This window comes from Octopus sinensis, linkage group LG12, assembly GCF_006345805.1.
Source record: "Octopus sinensis linkage group LG12, ASM634580v1, whole genome shotgun sequence".
Lineage (NCBI taxonomy): Eukaryota > Metazoa > Mollusca > Cephalopoda > Octopoda > Octopodidae > Octopus > Octopus sinensis.
In genome coordinates, this window is record NC_043008.1 from 47,622,424 (window position 1) to 47,643,519 (window position 21,096).

General features: G+C 34.8%; 1 protein-coding gene and 1 pseudogene across 1 annotated transcript in view; both read right to left on the reverse strand.

Annotated features, from left to right (window-relative positions):
• Nucleotides 1–21,096, reverse strand: part of LOC115217982 (neprilysin-1) — a 391,622-nt gene that overhangs the window by 190,866 nt on the left and 179,660 nt on the right. Inside the window, exons 7-8 of the mRNA XM_029787719.2 lie at nucleotides 13,206–13,292; nucleotides 9,187–9,326 (exon numbers count right to left, since the gene is read on the reverse strand). Of these exons, the coding sequence (XP_029643579.1) occupies nucleotides 9,187–9,326; nucleotides 13,206–13,292 (227 nt within the window). The remainder of the gene's footprint in view (nucleotides 1–9,186; nucleotides 9,327–13,205; nucleotides 13,293–21,096) is intronic.
• Nucleotides 7,546–7,664, reverse strand: LOC115218157 (annotated as a pseudogene).

Below are 21,096 nucleotides of genomic sequence, written 5' to 3' on the forward strand. Positions count from 1 at the left end.
ATAATATGATATGTTTAAAATGGTAAGCTGTCACAATGGTTAACGCACCGGGCATACGGCATTTCGGCCGTCTTCACGTTCTGATTTCAAATTCCCTCGTGGTCAACTTCGCCTTTCATAATTTCGGGGATGATAAAATAAGTACCAGTCATATTACCGGGAGCCGATGGAATCGATTACCCTCCTTCCCCAACATTTCAGACCTCGTCCCAGTAGTAGAACGGATACTACGAAAGTCTTTTCTTACACAGAACGTTCATTGGTCCCCTTAATTTTTAAACGCAGATTTCAGTCCCAGACTTTCTTCAAAATTATTTCTTATTTTCATCATTTTCCCACTTGACCCCCCCCCACCGCTATATCGAATTTACTAAAAGCTTTCTCCCTTTCTATCTTATCTACCCTTATCTAATCTCCTCGATTCGTCAACCTCTCACTACTCTCAAACCACCAACTTACCATGGATCTTTTCCTTTCCACACAACTCCGTTCAATTAACTATTATACTTTGTCATAAAATACTGCATTATTTTTATGTATTTATATTTAATGAAGCCCTGTGTGCATGCGTGTGTGTATTCATGTGTGTTCGTAAGTGCGTGTGTATGTGTCTATGTATATGTGTGTTTACGCGTGCGTATGTCTGAGCTGCTTTTTTTGGTTTTTGCAAGCCTTACTATTTCCTATCCTCTCTTTTCAACTTGCCCACACTCCAGATTCTTGCAACTATTCTCTCCATCTTGCCTTTCCATTCTTGGTTTCATGTACCTTCTTCCCCACCACCTAACCATCACTCCTTACAGCAATTCTTTACATCATTTCATAAGTCATTTGTTAAATTGCAGTTAAAATGCCAAAACTTTCTCTTTATTCCTTAAATCTGAGATGAAAGACAAATGTTTGAAAAGCCAGAGACTTCATTCCTCACAGCAAGTGAACTCAACGAACTTTTCTTCGAACTTAAAGACAAATAATGGATCAGTGCTTACCAACACAGACTGACATCACTGACCTCGAATCCTGGAGTTTATTCTAAACCAAAGAAAGCATTGAAGTGTGGCAGGTGATAAAAAGGCAGAGAGTAAAACCGCCTTTGCTGGTGATAATTAACGAGGGGAAAATATATACGTGGCTGGGGAAAATGGCGATTTTATTTCAGGCTTTCAATAAAAGTAAGATCAATGGCCAATATATTTGTTAGGGGTTACTTAATTTCCTCTCTTCTGATGCAGCGATCACACGAGATATATTATATCTATATCTAAATGTGCAAAAATATATTTATGTAAATAAATATATCAAAATATCGCCTGTTTATTATAAGCTCGCTGTGAATCAGCTTCAAATCTTTATTCTCTGGTTGTAGTCGTTTAAATTTTCTTTACTTTAGTCATTGCTTCTGAGAAATATCAGGTTCTTCCAGTTAACCACAAAGTGTCACAGGTCTCTTACGTCTCTTACATCTATTATGTAAATACTTAATAACTCAGAAACACTTAAAGCTTCATAAACTGAGTTGCTTCTACATACATTCACACATGTACGCATCCATACACACACATTATTTATTTATTTACACAAAATACAGGTTCAGTTGTCTAAATATTTTCAATAAAATATGATATTTTACTGAATATAATAAATCTCTGAGCGAGATATAAACAGTAGCAGCACGATGTTGTGAATTATATTAGCCAACTAAAAGTGACATCAACCCTTAAAGGTTAGCCACATTTATATAATATATAATTCACAATTTTTCTGAATGTTTCTCAAAAAAGGTCCGGCCCAAATCTTTGCTGGTTTAAATCAATATTTTACATTTGCTAACATATCTTCTGACAACACACCAACAAGGTGTTTTCAATGTTACTTGTACACACACGAATTCCAAAGATCTTGTATATATGTAAGGGTGTATGCATAAGTACATATATAACCAGGCACATATATGTATGCAAGTATATATATATATATATATATATATATATCAGTATATATATTGGTTTATGGATATTCTTACCTGCTTGCATATGTATATATTATATATATACATATTGCACGTATAAGCATGCGTGCGGTATGTATAGAGTATGTACCAATAGCATATATTACCAGTAGCATATATTACTGAAAAATATACACAATATATGTGTATATGAACTGAATGGATGTGTTACGTATATAATAAATACGTCTATGCGAGTGTGTGTGTGTATGTGTGTATGTGTAGGGGTAGGGTGTCTATATGTATCAGCATGAGTCACAATATATTAGTGATCTTGTGAGTAGGTGCGTGTGAATATGTGTTAAATGTTTAAACTATAACCGTTATAATACAATATATATTTTTCGACAAAAAGATCTCAGCTATAGAATATATCGCTAGATAAGGCAGAGACTGAAGTGTTTTTGAATGAATTGTTCCATATATATCAATTTAGTAAGCAGTTTTTCACGTAAAATATCTTTATAGCCCATCGTTAGTTGTGTTTTTTAACAGCTTCAAATAATTCAATGAAATATATTTTACTTTTTATATCATCATTATGACAATGATGGCATTAAAATGGCTATTTTCAGAATGGTAACACAAAGCTTAGCAATATAATATTTAATGAATTTAAACGAATTCCATAGCAGGGGTAATATTTGAGGATGGGTCTTTTACAGAATTTATAAAGAATTAGTTTGATAGCTTGCTTGGGGTAAAATTTATTGCTATAATTAAAAAGGAAAATATTCCGTTATTCTATCGTTTGTAGTCACAGTGGTATTAGACAAGAAAATATAATCGCGTAACATTCCTTATATTTTCTGTTAATCGTCGATGTAGATGAAATGAACTTCATTCCGCAGATAATACAAGGTTATGATTGCCATTATCAAGATATGTAGGTGTATGTGTCATGCTTCGCAACGTGGTTTGGTCGAGCTGAGTTTTACATATACACATTTATCAATTTGATGCTGGTTTAACGTCTCCCTGTCAAACGCTGTTCGCATATATTTCTCCCTCATTTTTTAGAGATCCCCTCCTTGTTTGGGACTAAACCCGCTGATATACCGTTAGAAATCACTCCAGAGTCATCCTTTATCTGGGTAGACCGACGATTGTAGGGTGGGAATTGTAGTCAGGTAGAATTCTGCCGAGGAATGTTGTAGGAAATTGTTTAATTGTATTTCTTGTCTCAAAAACATCATTCTAAGAGGTCCAAATGTACTTTTTCTGCTAATTTCTAAACTAATTTAGAATCTTGGTAGCATATATTATTATGACATAAGAAAACCTATATTTTCTTTGAAATTATACTCGATACATTTTGCATTTTCTAGAATATTTGTTCAGATCATTGCCATTTGATCAGTTTCCGTGAATGTAAAATAGCATTCAAATATTTTCGCACTGTTACAAGAATCACAAAACTCAGTCCCTCTTATAAAACTCTGCTACATTTGATTCTTGCTTCCATAACAATGATATGGAAACAATAATAAGAGATTCTCATACTGATTGTTATTTTATTCGTGTTAACATCATTGGAATTTCTACAAAAATAAATACCAGAATATTTATCCAAACCTCGGTTTAGCAGTTAGAGCTGTCAAATAATATTTTTCCAACATGATTGGAGTAGCTTCCCTTGGAGTGAGACAACTGCAGCCCATGTAGGTGCTGGAACCCACACAGAGTTCCAATAAATACTTTTAAAATATTTATAAAAAGTTGTTACGTAAGTCGAATACCACTGCCTTTAATTATGGAATTTCATCATTATTGACTCAGCATAATAATTGCCAATTAATTACAAGCAATAAATCCGCCAGGAGCATTTACCGTCAAAATACTTAGTTCGAGTACCTACTTCTGGAATCGATATTTAAACGTCGTTAAAATAGGAGGAATTACCACCGTGTTTCGTGGTCTGCTACCACAACAGCTCCTTTATAGGATCCAGTTAGCTCAAGACATCATCAGGAGGAACCACGTCCGGTTTCGGCCCCTAGTCCTCTACCGTTTTGACGTGGCGCTCCCCCCCCACCCTCTTTCGGGGGTGTCTTCAGCTCTGGTGTTGGGTGCATGTCTTCTTTTCTTCTTTCTTCTGTTCCCTGGCCTCTTCGATGTATCGTCAGCGAGTGTCAGCCGGTGACTGACTGTCTTGTCAAATTTCTCCCTTTAAATACCTGCCGCACAGACTCCAGCAGGCAGCCCCAGCAAGTTGTCACATGGCACTGTCTCACCTAAACTGACTAGTGAAGGCGCGTAGTTTTAGCCCGCACGTTTTCGACCGCCTCCTGTACTCTCCTTATGGATACAGAGAATAGATAGCAAAATATCGATTTTCTGATATTAGAATACTGGCCTGAAATTTGTAGAATTAGCTGTGATCAGGGGGCATCACCATGAGTATATGACGAGAGCGTATTTTATAAAATATAGACACAATGGAATGTAATTATATGCTACATATCGTTCAAAATGTAAGCCACAACCTTGAAAACGTTGACTATATTGTTGACAAGACTATGAACATATCGAAAACACAAGAACAACTTACAAATATCATTTATTATGGAAACATCGGATAAATATATTATAGTATTTACAATAAGACAATGTTTAATTCCTTACCAATTTGCTGAATGCCATTAAAAAAATATATTTCTCTGCATTAATTAATCCTGATTGATGTATATATCATGTGATTTCTTTTATACATTATTATCCATAAACATTAATAATTTTAGGAAAATTGAAAATGTCTCCTCTTTCGCAAGTAAAGTAATCGTTTAACAGCTTCTAATTTTACGACGAATTCAAACTTATCAAATTTTTAAATGGTTTCTTTCCAATTCAACATGATTGAATTGCTGTTGTATTTTAGATCATAATTATTGAATTCTTACATTGGCACATAGTAACACAACGTACAGAATGTAACTTGATTAAATCGAGATAAGTATTTAACTGGTAGAGACGGCAAAAGCCCTGGGGGAGGAAGATCGAAGGCGATGTAGGAGGGATTTGAATTTAAGGTATAAATGGATATCGAAATTTTTTGAGCAATTTTCCAATTTTTGCGCAGATTGACATCTTTTATAATTATTTGGAAAGAAATTAGTCTTTGAATACACAATAGTATTGAAAAAATACTTTCTAAACAATATTGATTTTTGAAATTCTACTTCATTATATCGCCTTCATATTCTCCAGGTTTGTGACAGTCTCAATAGGTAAGATACTGAAATACCAATTAACGCAGTTGGTGGTTCATACCTTATCAACGGTGGTAATGTTTAGTGACAGTCTACGTGGTCAATACCTACGATAGATTGACACAGTATATGTTGCAAACATATAATGTAATTTTATCAATAGTTTTCTATTTCCAATATTTTTTCCATAGATTAAGGCAGCGAACTGGCAGAATCGGTACCACTTTGCAATAAGCTTAGCGGCATTTCGTTCGTCTTCGCGTTCTAAGTTCAAATTCCACTGATGTCGACTTTATCATTCATCCTATCGGGGTCGATAACATAAGTACCAGTTGAGCACTGGGGACGATATAATCAAAACCGTTCTCCCTACCAGAAATTGCTGGTCTTGTGCCAAAATTTGAGACCAACATTTTTCTAGAATTTAGAATGCAATGTGTTTTCCCTCGATGCAACCCGTGTAAAACTCGACAGTGAGAAATACTCATTACACGAGCCGACAGATCCGGAAATGTTTCTATTTTCTAAATACATTTTCTATGAACAAATATTTACATGTGTTACCCCACCCCTACACACTCCTTTACTAGTTTATATATTTTACCCCAAACCATTATTTCTATTTTCATTTTTGTCTATCAATATTTTCCCTTAATCGCACCCTTTCTTGAATTTTAAGCTCTACATAGGTCTCTCTCTCTCTCTCTCTCTATTTATATATATATATATATATATATATATATATATATATATATAAGGTTAATCCAAACGGGACAACAGAAAAAACAACAACACGTGGAACAATTACAGTATTATTATTATTAGGCGCTCAGGAAAATGGAAGAAGGAGGGTATGACGTTTCGAGCGGAGCTCTTCGTCGGAAACATAGGAGAAAGAAAGATCCCGAGACGGGAGGACAGAGGAAAAAAAAATTGCAGGTAGTCTTCACGAGGTCACATACTAAAAAGACGGAAGTGGTAAAAAAGGAGGAAAATGTTTTTTTAAAAATAGGAGAGCTGAATCAAAGAGGGAATGGTAAAAAAGGTGTGCGAGATGACGAGGGTGTGTGTGTGTGTGTGTGTATGTGTGTGTATGGTGGACAGTGGCTAGTAGCAGGCAGTAGTAGAATTAAAGGAGTGGTGTGAAGGTACCCTAGCAAGTCAGAAAGGCAGATCATAAACAGGGAGGTATGTGTGTGTGCGTGTGTATGTATGTGCGAGTGTGTGCGTGTGCGTGTGTGTATGTGTGTGTGAGGCGAGATAAAAAAACAAAAAATATGTATATGTTAGTGCGTGCAGGGCGAACGGATGACATAGCAAGTCTCGAGTGAGTGGTCAGTGGTAAAAAAAGGGAGGAAGGAGGGAAGAAGGGAAGGAGGGAAGAAGGGAAGGAGGGAAAGGGTGGGGGCGTATGTAACGTGCCAGTGTGTGTGTTGAGTGGTAGTGTGTGTTTGTCCAGTGTGCGTAGTTGTGTGTATGGCAAGTAAATTTGAAGTGTGTGTAAGTGTAATGTATATATATATATGCAAATGTGTGTGTGTGAGTGGGTGTGTGTATGTGTGTGCGTGTGTTTACAAAGAGGGGGGGTTAAGGGAAAAAACTGCAGCGGAGAAGGGGGGAAAGGGGAAGATGGAAGAGTGGTCCCGCGGCGACTGGCGTGGGAGAACCCAAAGACACGCGCCGGCCCCAGATACGTACAGTAGATCTAGTCGGTCACCCACGACGTGGTGCATGCATGCGTGTATGCGTGCGCGAACGTGCACAAGCGTGTATGTGCGCGCGTCTGCGAGTGTGCGTGTAAGTATGTATGTGTGTGGATGTGTGAGTGTGTCTGTGTGTAAGTCTGGGTGTCAGTGTGTCCGATGAATGTATGTAAGTATGTGTGTGTATATGTGTGTATATAGATGTATGTCCGTGTGTGTGTGTGTGTATGTGTATGAGTGTGTATGTATGTACGTGTGTGTGTGTGGAAGTGTGTGTATGTGCATGTGTGTGCGCGTACATGCAGGTGTGTGAGTGAGTGTGTGTGTGTGTGCATGTATGTGTGAGTGTGTATGTCTGTGTGTGTAGGATGCATGTATGTGTATGGGTGTATTTATGTGCGTGTGTGTATGTATGTGTACGTGCGTGTGTGTGTGTGTATGCATGTATGCATGTATGCGTATGCATGTGCGTATGTGTGTGTGTGTGTGTGTGCACGTGTGTAGGTATATATGTCTGTGCGTATAAGTGTGTGTATGTGCGTATATATATAAATCCTTAAATCCTTTAAAATGTTTTAGCCCGAAGGCCGCGGCGATGCTGGGGCACCACTGCTGAAATGAGGAATGGTTACAGCACCCAGGTTTCCCAAGCGATCACCCATCTAAGTACTGACTAGGCTCAATGTTGCTTAACTTCGGTGATCGGACGAGAACCGATGCTTTCAACGTGATATGGCCATAAGCCATATATATATATATATATATATATATATATATATATATATATATATATTATATATATATATATATATTATATATATATATATATTATATATATATATATGTATATATATATGTATATATACATATAGGTGTGAGTGTCTATATATAATATATATGTGTGTGTGTGTTTGTCTATGTGCGCACGCGCATTAGAGGGTGTGCGTGTGTGTCTGATTATGTACAAGTGTTTGCATATGTGTGGGCACTGCACTTAGGAATATTCGCGTTATAAAATCACAAACACTCACACACACACATACACACTCATACACACACAAACCGGTTGTAGGACTTTTATTTGTCATTAATCAATTAATTGTCTGGTTTTTTCACCGCAAAGCAATCATAGAAACACTGACTTCATTTGGAACGGTTTTCCCGCCATTTTTCTTGCCTGGTGAGTTGCATTGTTTCAAAAAAGTATGAGTTGCGTGATGAAATACTTTAACGAATTAAGTAATTAATTAATTAATTAATTAATTAATAACCACTAGGAAACAACAGTGTACGCATATATATACATATATATATATATATGCCTTCATTGACAATGTTTGCTGTAAATAAATTATGCTTCAATACAGGGTGTCATGTGAAGTTCTTTGCAACACATACACGTACAGATACATGCATGCATACATACATACATACATACGTACATAAATGTATACATTTTACTTGTGTGTGTGTATATATATATATATATATATATATATAGAGAGAGAGAGAGAGAGAGAGAGAGAGAAAGAGAGAAAGAGAGAGAGAGAGAGCGTGTGCCTCTGCGTATCTATGTATGTGTAGTTCTTGCTTGTTTTTTTAGGTTCTTAATGTATTGAAGCAGACTAAGTTATAGTCATTTCGCCAAAATAACAACATTCACCAAATACATTTCGCCTCGTTTCATCATATCCAATCCAAGTGTAAGTTGATTATCTAAAGAAGTAATAAATTCTTTGAGCAATCAAGGAATATATTGCCAGTTCTTTCCTCACTCTTCGCGTCTTTCTCTTTGACGTCCCCTCCTAAATACATCTACCTATAGGCACTACACATTTTTTATTTTCTCTCCTTGTTTCTTTCTGTGTTCCTTTCTGTAGAAGAGCGTAGGCTCGAAACGGTAAATACTTTTTCATTTCCCGAGCGTTAGACAAATACATCTGCTTGTTGTCTACACCACTTGTTTTCGTCTTTTGTTTTCTTTGTGAATTCTCCCTATATATATATATACAAACAAACACAACCATTTACCGACGCCTTTTCTGTTCTCCTGCCTCTGTTACCCTCACTAACTCGCCTCATTCTCTCTCATTCTCTCTCTCTCTTTCTCTCTCACTTTCATTCTCACATATCTGCAATTAATACCAATAATATGAATATACTTTTACAGCGAACCACAAGATTATTTCCGCTACGGGTCATCAACTTATTGTGATTCCAATAACTTAGGAAAATCAATTTTATGAATATTTAAATGAAAACGTACCTTTTATCGACTTGGGTTAGAATTTTCATAAGCTCCGTAAAGTACGATGGATCCCGAACAATAATCTTCTCTGTCTCGTTGATATATATTGACTTTTTGGGGATGTTCATGACTTGAGTAAAATAGGACATCCAATCAAACTAAAGCAAAAGAAAAACAATATATTGACAAATCAACTAAAGCATATTCTAACCTTGTATTTCTTCCTCGCATTATAACTTCAAGTCTCAATAATATATTGAGACCTTATTTCAAATAATCAAAGCATTATACTTTATATTACAAAACTCTATTTCTTTCCTTTGCAACTAAACAACTCTTCTATTAAACTACAATGCACACTTTAGATCCGCAGAGATGCCTGATGCAATTGTGTAAAGGCTATCAATATTTCAGTATTTAGTTCTAATATGACCCAGCTCCACTTTCCCTCCCGGTGGAACATCTAAAACGAAATGTTATTATTACTTTCTAGTCAATTCGTTTCGTCTCTTTCGAAGCAATACCTACCAAAGAGTTTCAATTCAATATTGACGGTTTCTGAAAGCCACATGGGGCCAACAAGTTTTTATTGCCATATCGAATTTCGAGTGGTTTTCCTCGACTGTAATATGTTAGAATCGTTCCTGTATTTCAATTTATAATTTATTTCTAATATTGGCCCATAGCAACGAAATATGGTGAAATAAGCGACCGATTAAATCGAGACCAATATTTTATTAGTTCTTATTATACAGAATGTGAGTAAATGAAATTTATAATTGCGTAAAGCGATGGGAGTTGATTTTAGAAGCTAACGGAATATGCAAAAGCATTTTCTTCGACACTTTGCCATGTACTGCCATATTCTAACTTTCAACGATTCTCAGAAATTAGTCGTTCACAGTAAAATGTTTGCAAGAAATAGTTTTGGTATAATAACACCTTTTGGACAATATTAATCTCGAAATCTCACTGAGATATATTGGACCGTATTGTGACTTAATATTTTCTAATTCTGAACGTAACCTGGTCATTAACCATTGGAAAATATCGGCTGAGATGATGGTTCATCTGGTGTTACGTTTACTACGTTATGTCCGTAGTCATGATGATCAGCACATTAATACAAATGGTTCAGGCTATATAATTCGGTAAATATATATGATAAGTGGATGCAAGTAACCTCAATTATTCCTACGGGTTGTATAATGTTGCTAAAACTATCAGTAAATATAATTCCAATAATTTGAGCTGCGGAAACTTAAACAATATGCTCACAACTTATGATATCGTTGCTCTGTACTTATTGCGCAACTGATATTCAACAGCATCAATTGAATTCGGCTTCTAGAGCTTGACATTGATTTAGATCTAAAGTATTTACCGTATGTTTAAAAATTGATAACGTGTTGTCAGATCACTGATGTATTTAAGTAATTTTATAGTGAAAACAACGCAAGTTAAATGGTTGTCGGTAAAGCAATGCTTCATAACTGAAATGTATATATTAAAAACTATATCCATAAATATGCTATCAGGATCGAAAAATGCATCGTTTAATCCTTAAAAGTCACGGAATGCATTTGATAATGTACATGAAAATCACTTTAGCTTTAATTATATTATTTATGAAATACACTCGCTCAAGTTGCAATATTCGTGCGAACCTTAGCGTTTTATTAAAATACATAAAATTATATTTTCATTATATTTAGTCATTTAGGAGGAATTATAAATAAATATCAACACATTTATTTAATATCTTTAAAGAGAAATGATAAGCTATGTGTAAACAACTCATTATTTGAATCTTTCTATTTGTGCGTGTTTATGGCAGTTTGTCGCCTCGTTGAACTGTCATTTGATTATTCTTGGTGTTGGCTGTAAAGAGTTACTTCAGACGAGAGTTCGCCTTTAGAAACGTTATGAATCCACGTTAATGTTATGCCAATTGTTCTTCTGGAATATAACATCTCTATCGCACAAATAGTTTCGTTCTTGGAACATCTTTCTAGATTTATATATCATGGAATTCGATAAAATTCATAAAAGTATGAGACAGTAAAGGAGGTAGAATATTATTGTGTTTGCGTGTGACGAAGGGAAAGAGAGAAACAGCCGTCGAAGCCTAGCAGTCCGAAACCTCGGAGTCTCTGGTACCCATCACATCTTGTATATGTTAAATACTACTACTACTGCTGCTGCTGCACTACTACTACTACTACTACTACTACTACTACTACTACTACTACTACTACTACTACTACTACTACTACTACCACTACTACTACCACTACATGCATAAGATCTGGTCATCAAATCTAAGTAGAGACTTCAAACTTGAAATCTTCAAAGCCACAGTCGAACCAATTCTACTATATGGCTCAGAAACCTGGACGTTATCAAAGAAGCTTGAGAGGCGGTTGGATGGAACCTACACTCGCCTCCTTATGAGAGCTCAAAATCTCTCGTGGAAGCGCCATCCAACCAAAATGCAAATATATGGGAAACTACCACCTGTGTCATCTCTTGTGAAAGGTAGGAGAGTCCAGTTTGCTGGACATTGTTGTAGAGCTGAAAAAGAGGTAATTTCTACCCTTCTCCTCTGGAAGCCATGTACTCACAATACCAGTGGGCGCAAACTCTCCTACCCTGATGTAATCTCCAGGGATACAGGCATCCAGCAACAGGACCTCCGTAATGCCATGATGGACCGTGAAGTCTGGCGTAGCATGGTAAATTACATTGTCTCGACCACGGTCGAACAATGATGATGACTACCACTACTACTAATAGTCGTACCACTACTGCTGCTACTACTACTAAGAAGAAGAAGAACAACAACAACAACAACAAAAATTGGTGGTGGAAGTTTATTTCCCTGTGTAAACGCTGTATAGAGTGTGTCTTTTATTTGTTGGTTTTTTTCTTTAGTTTCTGTCATTGGATTCATAGTGTCTCGCGTAGGACGTGGGCTATTCCTAGCAGGGTTATTTTTTGGACATTGCGTAGTGTTGAGGATCCAAGTGGAGTTTCTACATTTTTGTTTGTGTGATTTATCTTTTTTTGTCATGCCCAAAGCCCCACTTCTTATTGGTATTGTTCTTACCTTCATGCCCCACAGTTTGAATACTTCAATTTCGAAGTCTTTGTACTTAGATAATTTCTCCACTTCTGTTTTGACATTATTTTGATCAGAAGGGATTATAATGTCTATCAGTAAGTGTTTTGCCCCCAATCCTTGGCTATAATGCCCAGGCGATTATCTTTTATTTCTTTGCCGGGTTGGACCGAAATATCCTAGAAGATTGTAGCCTGGTTGTTGTCTTGTACCTTGTTTGGCTCATGCTTATACCATCTGTTGTTAGTTTTGATGTTGCAATGTTGGCATATTGTCCAGTGGATATACCTGCTTACTTTGTAGGGCATGTATACTTATTCAGACTTGGCAAGAATTCGGCTAAAACGTAAATCTACAGTGTTGGATCTGTCATTTCTCAACACACTTGCATTGACTGAACGTCATTTTTTAATATTTTATAAATTAATTGCAGTCCGATATAATAGTTTTCGCAAATTAATAATCAGTTACATCAGCCATAGAATCGATGTATTAAAGGCCATCACCCCGTTATTGGACTGATAGGAATTATTAAGCTACTCATCTAGAGCTATCCTCATTTGGCTAAACCTTCCAATTAAACCACCCATATGTCGATGTAAGAAACCAAAAAGTATGTTTTATTAGCTTTCTCTTATCTTTTATCGAAAAGCTGGAGTGGTTTGTGCCAAGCGTGAATATCTAAAATCGATTTTCTCCTCATTACTTCGACGTCTGCAAAATCCAATTACGGTTTGTATTTCTTCCTTTTAAAACTTTTAAGAGAAGCACCACTAAGACACTAGAATGCATCATATCAATTTTTTTTAAGTATCTAAGAGGAGATAAATCTCTTAAGATATCATACCTGTAATTTCCTCGTAAGAAACGCCATTATTTATCCTAGTTTCAGATAAAGTGAGAAGAAGTGTCTTACCTCTTTGAATTTGTGTGAAAGTTCTTTGACCGTCATTTTGTTGTAAAGCCTCTCATTATCACGTCTGTTTTCCGGCGGCGTAATAATCTGTGAAACAGCAACGACAACAGCAACATCATTTTATTGATACAAGGAAATGGAAGAAGAAGAACATTTGGAATATTGTCTATGATCTTCACAAACTATAGTAAAGCAAAATGCATGGAGGAGAACTAATCAAGTCTATTTCCATATAACAATATGAATATCATATTTCCTGGCTTAAATGTGCTCAGGTCCTTCTGAGATTGTTTGTCGTTCATTCCATTCTGTACAGTATTCCTGATATAAGATAGGAGAAAAAAGTACACAGGATTTGAACTTGAAAAAGGTATTTAGCTCAGGCTAATATAACGTAAGACATGGATCGACTTACATTCAATGTTATAACTTAATTAAGTGAAAAACAAGGAGTGGGTAGATCCTTCAAGACACGACAGAATGGATATAATATAAATAAAACGTTATGATAATGAAATGCGTCAAATAGATGAGAAAAAATACTTGCAAAATTTCAACGATATAAAATTGAAAATTACTTAAGTGACAAGAAAAGTGACATTTTAACATTCTGTCTGCAAGACAAACGGGGTCAAAAAGCGTAGATGACGCGGAGGTATCGTGAAAGGAAATGTAATATAATTACAATAAAACGGTGAGTTATCTTGACTTGTTCCCCGATCTCGAATAATACTGCAGTATAACATACTTGCAATATGAGATACACTTATGTTTTATAAAGTCATAATACTTTTTGGAGACATTATTACCAATCATGCTGGCAGATCGGTAGGAAGAGATCACCGCCGTCTAATAATGCTTGTCTTTGTTATAGTCCTTGTATTTACTATTCCTAACTAACAGACATTTCCATTCAGCACACTTGACCTCTGCCTTGTGACTATGTTCTTATTCGAATTATCGAAATTCTCCGATGTCACATTATTTGAACACAAGCAATGCAAACAAATTCACATTTGCTAATTTATAACGTAATTTCCCTTTTTTTTTCTTCGTTTAACATGTGAAGACCTTAGCAACCTGTTGTCTATAAAAACATACTCAAAATATGTTTTGTTTTATGTTCTGGACATTGTGCTGATATTTCCCACACAAAAAGACCAAAAAAAAAGAGTTTTAGGTTTTTTCTTTGCATTCTATTTGAAGAAAGCAGTGCTGCTTTCTTGCTGCTTCGTATAGCAATGAAACGAATGTTGTTTTATAAAGTCCTCTTTAAGGATTGTTGAGAGAACTTCCGGCAAATTTCAACTGGAATTTGGCATAAGTAACTCCAAAGCATTTTCCTTAACATGCGTTTCAGCTAATCATAGAATCATTTCCTTTTCATTCCTCCATTCAGAAGAAAAAAATACACGATCAAACCAGAATATACATTTGGTGGCTACATTTTTTTAAAAATGAGGATAACACATCTTGCGCTACAGTGATTTTTGAAACGATATACTAAATTACGTTTATTTTAAGCAGCCTATCAAAGAATATTTCTTTTATCGTTGTGTGACAACGTGTAGGGGACCAGCGTTAACAGGGCAACGTGTGAAACTGTGTCGCTTTCTTTGTACCCCAAAATACGCTTTCAACATTTAACTATAACGTTACGATAAATTTTAGTAAACCGTCCAAGATTCTCCTTTCCCTATCATTATCACAGTTTTCTCCTTTTGTGAATTTGGCGTTTTCTTTCAAACTGGGAAGTTTGTTGGACAGTAAAACAATAGATTAATCACATTTGCATTCTGCACTGTTACAAGGGTCCATTTCTAGAGAAGCCACTTGGAAAGCAAAGACAAAACCTACGAACATCTGAGTAAGTACTGCAGGAAGGTAAAATATCCATTACAATTGATTGCTACACCATAAAATAGTGGAATGGTTTCTTTGCTTTAACCTCAATTTCTTGTGAAAGGTTTACCCGTGGAAGACAGAAATCTTGGCTAAGGAATATTTACCTCTAGTTCAAACTATAGAAGTTGAAGGAAAATACCAGAATATTATATCCCTGAGAGCGGTCAAGTAATTTATATATTCATGATGTAATTTGAATCCTCAAGAGGGATAAAGTAAAATATGCATTTATTATGTTAATTAGATTGCCGAGAGAGGTAGAGCAATTTATACATTTATTATGTTAATTGAATCTGAGAGTGGTAAAATAATGTATACACCTACTACGTTAAAGCATTTTTATAAATGTACGACTCCGATAAACGCCAATTGTTCAATTTCGCCAACATAAATTCAAAGGTAATTGAGTATGACTCATGAATATATTTATGGTAAGCGATTTAAATGATTGAAAACTGAGCTATTATTTGAAGATTATATTTCGAACATGGTTCCTGACTTACACAGGGGATCCAACAAAACTACAAAGTAACAACTTCAGTGTTATTTTTAATTATCTTTTCTGTGAGATGCAGAAACAAATTGTAGAAACGTGGTATTTTCCTCATAAGATAAATACCGAATGATTAAATAGGCGCAATACTTATGTTAGAAAAATATCGACTTCAGAGGCATAAATGGTTAAGTTAACCTTCGCTGGTTTGAACGCATTTGTCGCTATGACCCTAAACAAATACTGCAAAATATTTAATCCAACAATCGAATGCTTCTCTCAATTCACCTTCCATCAAGAACCAATTAATAAACTTTTAACCAACTAAAATTAATCGCTCAATCTTCCTCAAATGACACGCTACACTCTTCACATAGAAAGACAAAGTAGTTTATAGGATCCTAGATACATTATGAGTAAATAGAATACATGAGGGGTAGATTTTTAAAGTTTTATAGCTTAGGTATCTCTTCAATCTGAGATAAACAAGAACATCAACAACAATATCAAACCCTGACACTCTGTCGTTTACGTCAACAAAAGTTCCAGGTGATCTACCCTCCTGAACGGCTCCGAAATCTCTTAAATTGCATTTCTGACCGGTTTAAAAGAGCACAAAGTCAAGCTACGAATCCAAATATATTTTTCCTTCTGTTTATTTTTGATGTTGACTTTGAGTCAACCATCTTGCCGCACATATTCTCCTGCTATAGAAATCGGCAAAGTGTATGTGGCATGCATCTGATCCAAGATGACTCTGTGGTGTACACAGTGTTATTAACGGACAGAGTCCGCTCTGTTTGTGGCAGTAAATACGTACAGTTAGGGTAGAAGTGTCACTGAGGCAGAGATGAATAGACAGAGACAGAGAGAGGATTGAGGATATATGCTGACGTACGATTGCGATCTTTCTAAATTGACCATTTGCTCACGGGGAAATATATAATAAAAAGCAATGCTCAAGTGATGCTTTGATTTTATTCTACAAATATATAAAGCTGAATTCAAATTAGAAATAGAAATTATAACTTAAGTTCTGACAAATCTACATTAACGCCTTCGAAACTGCGCACTATATTCCTCTGAATATTACCACTTGTTACATATAATCCTTTCCTTTATATTATCCCAAAGAGTTTCATTTGAAGGAAGGTAATTGCACGGCCACTACAATCCTTAAAACTACACCATTCCGTTTGTTGTGCAGTAATATCTAATCATGCGCTTGGGCGTGTGTTGCCGCTTCAATTCTCGACCTTAGATCCCTTCTTTATCTTATACTTAAAACACCACTATTACAAAAGACATGCATGTCACCAAATCTCATTTTATCTCATCCTAAATATGGTTCCCTTCTCCTAAATCCCAAGAACGTAGCAGTTACTTGAATGAAATAGGTTTTACAACGTTGTTTCGTCACAGGATTCGTTCAAAGTTATTCGCGATTAATTTCCCCTTTCATCACGATGGACTCAATAACATAACAGTTATATTCTGGTATCAAGTTTTTACAACTGTTTTTTGCCATAAACCAATGTGAGAAATCAATAATATTGCATTAGGAGTCTTTTATCATTGATTTTTATGGTTCCAAATCTTAGATTTGATAGGAAATGAGGTTGCAGAGCGATTACTGACTTTTTTCGAAGATTGATGAAATAAATAAATAAATTACAGTGAAATAGTCACAGTAGGGAATCGAATGTAATTTTCAGTTCACTTACTGGCAACTCACAAAGGCGCCGAAGCTGGGTCAGAGTGAAAAACGTAATTAAAAGGTTTAAAAATGGACACGTGATTGATACTTTCAGATGGCGCTCATGAACGAAGTTGCAACGTTTACAATTAGTTACCTTTACAAGGCCACATAGGCACACACACAAACACACACACACACAAACACACACAAACACACACAAACACACACATAGACACACACACACACATAACTATATAATTATGCATATAAGTAGAAAGAACAAGAGTGACAGTCAGAAAGAACTAATCGTAAAACATGCTACTTCGTAACGTCAATATATAATATCCGTATAATATTCATTATTTAAACCATGAATTAAATTTAACTCTAACCTCCCCATTTTTATAAACAGTGAGTAGCTATTTAATTCGCTGTGTGAGTGTATGTGTGCCAAATTACGCGTGTGCGTATACTTGTGTCTCCGTGGATGTTTATACGAGCGAGTGTAAGTGCGCCATGCAACATAAGCGAGAGCGTTTATACATCCATATCCGTTAAGGGTTATATTCAATACTTTTTGGAGTATTGTATATTCCTTTCTTTTTTCATGTGTTACTTATCATTGATCTTCTATAAAAATGAATCTGTATTCTTTAATTTGCTTATTTTCTAAATACAAATCGAGCAGAAATGTTGCGGAACAGTCGTTATTTTAGCGAGATATATCTTATTCACGCCAGAAAAGACACATCTACACCGACGGATACTCTTAAACTGGTTGTTAAGTATGTCACCCGTGAGGGACCGATGCTAGATGTCGAAACGATTGTAGTGATGTATAAGCATTTTCGTATCTTCCATCTTCTGCCTTTCTCATTAATCAAATATCCAAAATCACTGTGAAAGTGAGCGTGACTTACCGGTAAACTACCAGGTATATACTATACGATTTATTATGTGACACACACACACACGCACACACATACACACACACATACACTCACTCACACACACACACACACTCACACACACACACACACACATATATATATATATATATATATATGGAGTCCCAAGTATAGGGAAAACCAACTTTTTTTTCCATCGAGAGCTTATGTGCCCCTATATTAGATTATGTTCTTTAGTTAATCCACGCTGATCAATTAGAAGCCTTAAGCTCATGAGATTATTTACAGAATTGTAAAACTCGGCACAGATTATCAGATCATCGCAGAGAACACACACACACACACACACACATACACACGCATACACACATATATATATATACACATACATACATTCACATACACATATATATGTGTATATATATATATATATACATACACAAACATATATATATATATATATATACATACACAAACATATATATATATACATACACAAACATATATATATATATATACATAACTAGTATGTACATGTACTTATAAAAAAAGAAACAAAATGTGTGTGTGCGCGTGTGTGTTAGTCCGTGTGTGTATACATATATATGTACGTATCTATATAACACCAAAATGATAAGTGTCATATATTCATTATTTGATATATATATATATATATATATATATATATATATATATATATATACATATATAACATTTAGATCTGCTCTTAGTATTTATTCAATTAACAAAGATGTAGTCATGACACCGAGTAACAGTTGTGTGATCGAACTCTTTCTTTGACGCCGCGATTGAATATCCTTAAGAATAAATATATATATATAGGTTTACAGTTATCACGTAGGCACTTTAAATTTCTTTTAAAACATTATAGTTCATCTAAATTTCTATCTTACAAACTGAAAAGGAAGCTTGACAAAATTAACTAAATTAGCAGAGAATAATGGTTCCATATTTTTTTTTATAATTAAGATCTAAAACTCTTAACATATGAATGCGAAAGCGATAGTTGAATGACTGTAAAATCACTTTGGGTCCACCGTATATATATATATATAATATATATATATATATATATATATATAATATATATATATATATATATATATATATATATATATATATATATATGTATATATATTTATATACATACATACATATATATATATATATATGTGTGTGTGTGTGTGTGTGTGTAGATAGCTAGATAGCTAGATAGATAGATAAATAGATAGATATATAGATAGCCATATGAATGTCTTCAGGTTAATATGAGTGCAGCTTTCAGTTTGTGTGTGTAACAGTGAATCCACTGCTGTCTTTCAGCGTCCGTATGTCCTCTTTTATACATTATACATTAAGTGTGTCTGAATAAAGTGAAAACGACAACAAACCACAAATGATATTTCATGCATTTCAATATTGTTTTGCTATTTTGGCGATTTGAGTCATCTAAATTCGTCAGCGATAAGAAAGCAATTTGTCAGTACCTTTCAACGAAAGAATACAGTTCCTGTCATATTGCTGAATATGCGAAAATATGAAAGTATTCTTTCTTTATAAAATATGTTTCTAGTAAAAGCAATAAATATACCACATAGAGAAATGTCATAACTGTAAACCCACCATTAAACCGCTGTCACATCCCTTTGAAATCAAAATAAAAGAAAGTATTCGAATCTAAATAAACAGAAAAATATCCAACTGAACATTTTAGCAGACTTAAAATTTCTATTCTTGTTTGTTTGGGTATAACTTTTAGTTTTGAAGTTCTTTTCTTTTTCTTTTAAAAGAGTATATATTTTAAAGCGTGTATATTTGTTGTGAGGAAATGGCATATCAAATTAGCATGTCAAATGGTTGAGTTGATAAGACTTTTAAATAAATCTGACATATTTGTTGCATTTCAATAAATGCAGAAATGTGTAAATGACTCTCTCTCTCCTAATGTAGAAGTAAGCCTTTTTTTCATTTCTGGTGGAATGACGTCAATCTTACTTTTTGTATCACAATCAACTAATTGTTAGAGGGGAAACAAAGAACAATCTTAAATGGATTAGAGAGAGATTTTTTTTTCTTTTTTCTTTTTAACTTCCAAGAAAGAGAGTCTGGTAATTACTTGATGCACTGAATTTATAGGCAATCAGGTCTCAGCGATAAAATAGAACATATTCAATATAACCTTATCTTCATTTGCCATGTGGAGTCAGAAATTCAAATGAATGCGACGTTCATAATATCAGTTTCATAAATCATATTAAGGCCATCACTATAACTCTTTCTTACAATATCCGGACAGACAAAATGGAAAGCATTCATGCTGAAAGTCTATTTTGTAGGCGTTCAATGCATTAAAATTGCTTTTAATAAATGCCTTGTCATCACTAACCTTAAATCTTCGAGACTACACAATACACCCCAATTACAAATGGATCGCTGCTGCATATTTCATATTTTGAACAATCTTCTGAGAAATACATGCTTAGACTTTACTCATTTCACTACAATTGCACCCATAACAAGTATAAAACTATCTCCACCGACTAATATTCTTATGAAGGTGATATCCTGGCAGAATCGTTAGCAAACCGGGTTTACAGGTATTTCAACTCCCACCGAGGTCGACTTCGCTTTTCATTCTTTCGGAGTTGGCAAACTAAGGACTAGTGAAACACTGGGGTCGATGTAATAGGCTAGTCCCCTCCGCCAAAATTTCAGGCTTTGTGCTTACAGCTGAAAAGGATATTATTATTATTATTATTATTATTATTATTATTATTATTATTATTATTATTATTATTATTATTATTATTATTATTATTATTATTATTGAGTGAGAGAGCAGTGCATGTCATCAAAGTGACGCTG